General features: G+C 57.9%; 1 protein-coding gene across 1 annotated transcript in view; it reads left to right on the forward strand.

The window, feature by feature from the left end:
- LOC119593412 (nicotinamide phosphoribosyltransferase-like) overlaps window positions 1-235 on the forward strand; it is a 16,380-nt gene that overhangs the window by 15,654 nt on the left and 491 nt on the right. Inside the window, exon 11 of the mRNA XM_037942342.1 lies at window positions 53-235. Coding sequence (XP_037798270.1) covers window positions 53-235 — 183 coding nt within the window. The remainder of the gene's footprint in view (window positions 1-52) is intronic.

Genomic DNA, 235 nt, shown 5'->3' on the forward strand with positions numbered 1-235 from the left:
TCAAGAAGACATGATACCTCCACGCACCAACCCCCCTTCCCGTCCCCCGCAGCTCGATCGGGACACCCAGAAGTGCGCCTATAAGTGCAGTCTGGCAGTGATCAACGGGCAGGATGTGGAGGTGTTCAAGGAACCCGTCACAGACACTGGGAAGAAGAGCAAGCGCGGTCGCCTCACGCTGCAGATGGAGGAAGGAGTGTACAGGACCTTCGAAAAAGGCACTGGGGATCCTGAT

Source organism: Penaeus monodon, chromosome 32 (assembly GCF_015228065.2).
Source record: "Penaeus monodon isolate SGIC_2016 chromosome 32, NSTDA_Pmon_1, whole genome shotgun sequence".
NCBI classification, from domain to species: Eukaryota; Metazoa; Arthropoda; class Malacostraca; order Decapoda; family Penaeidae; genus Penaeus; species Penaeus monodon.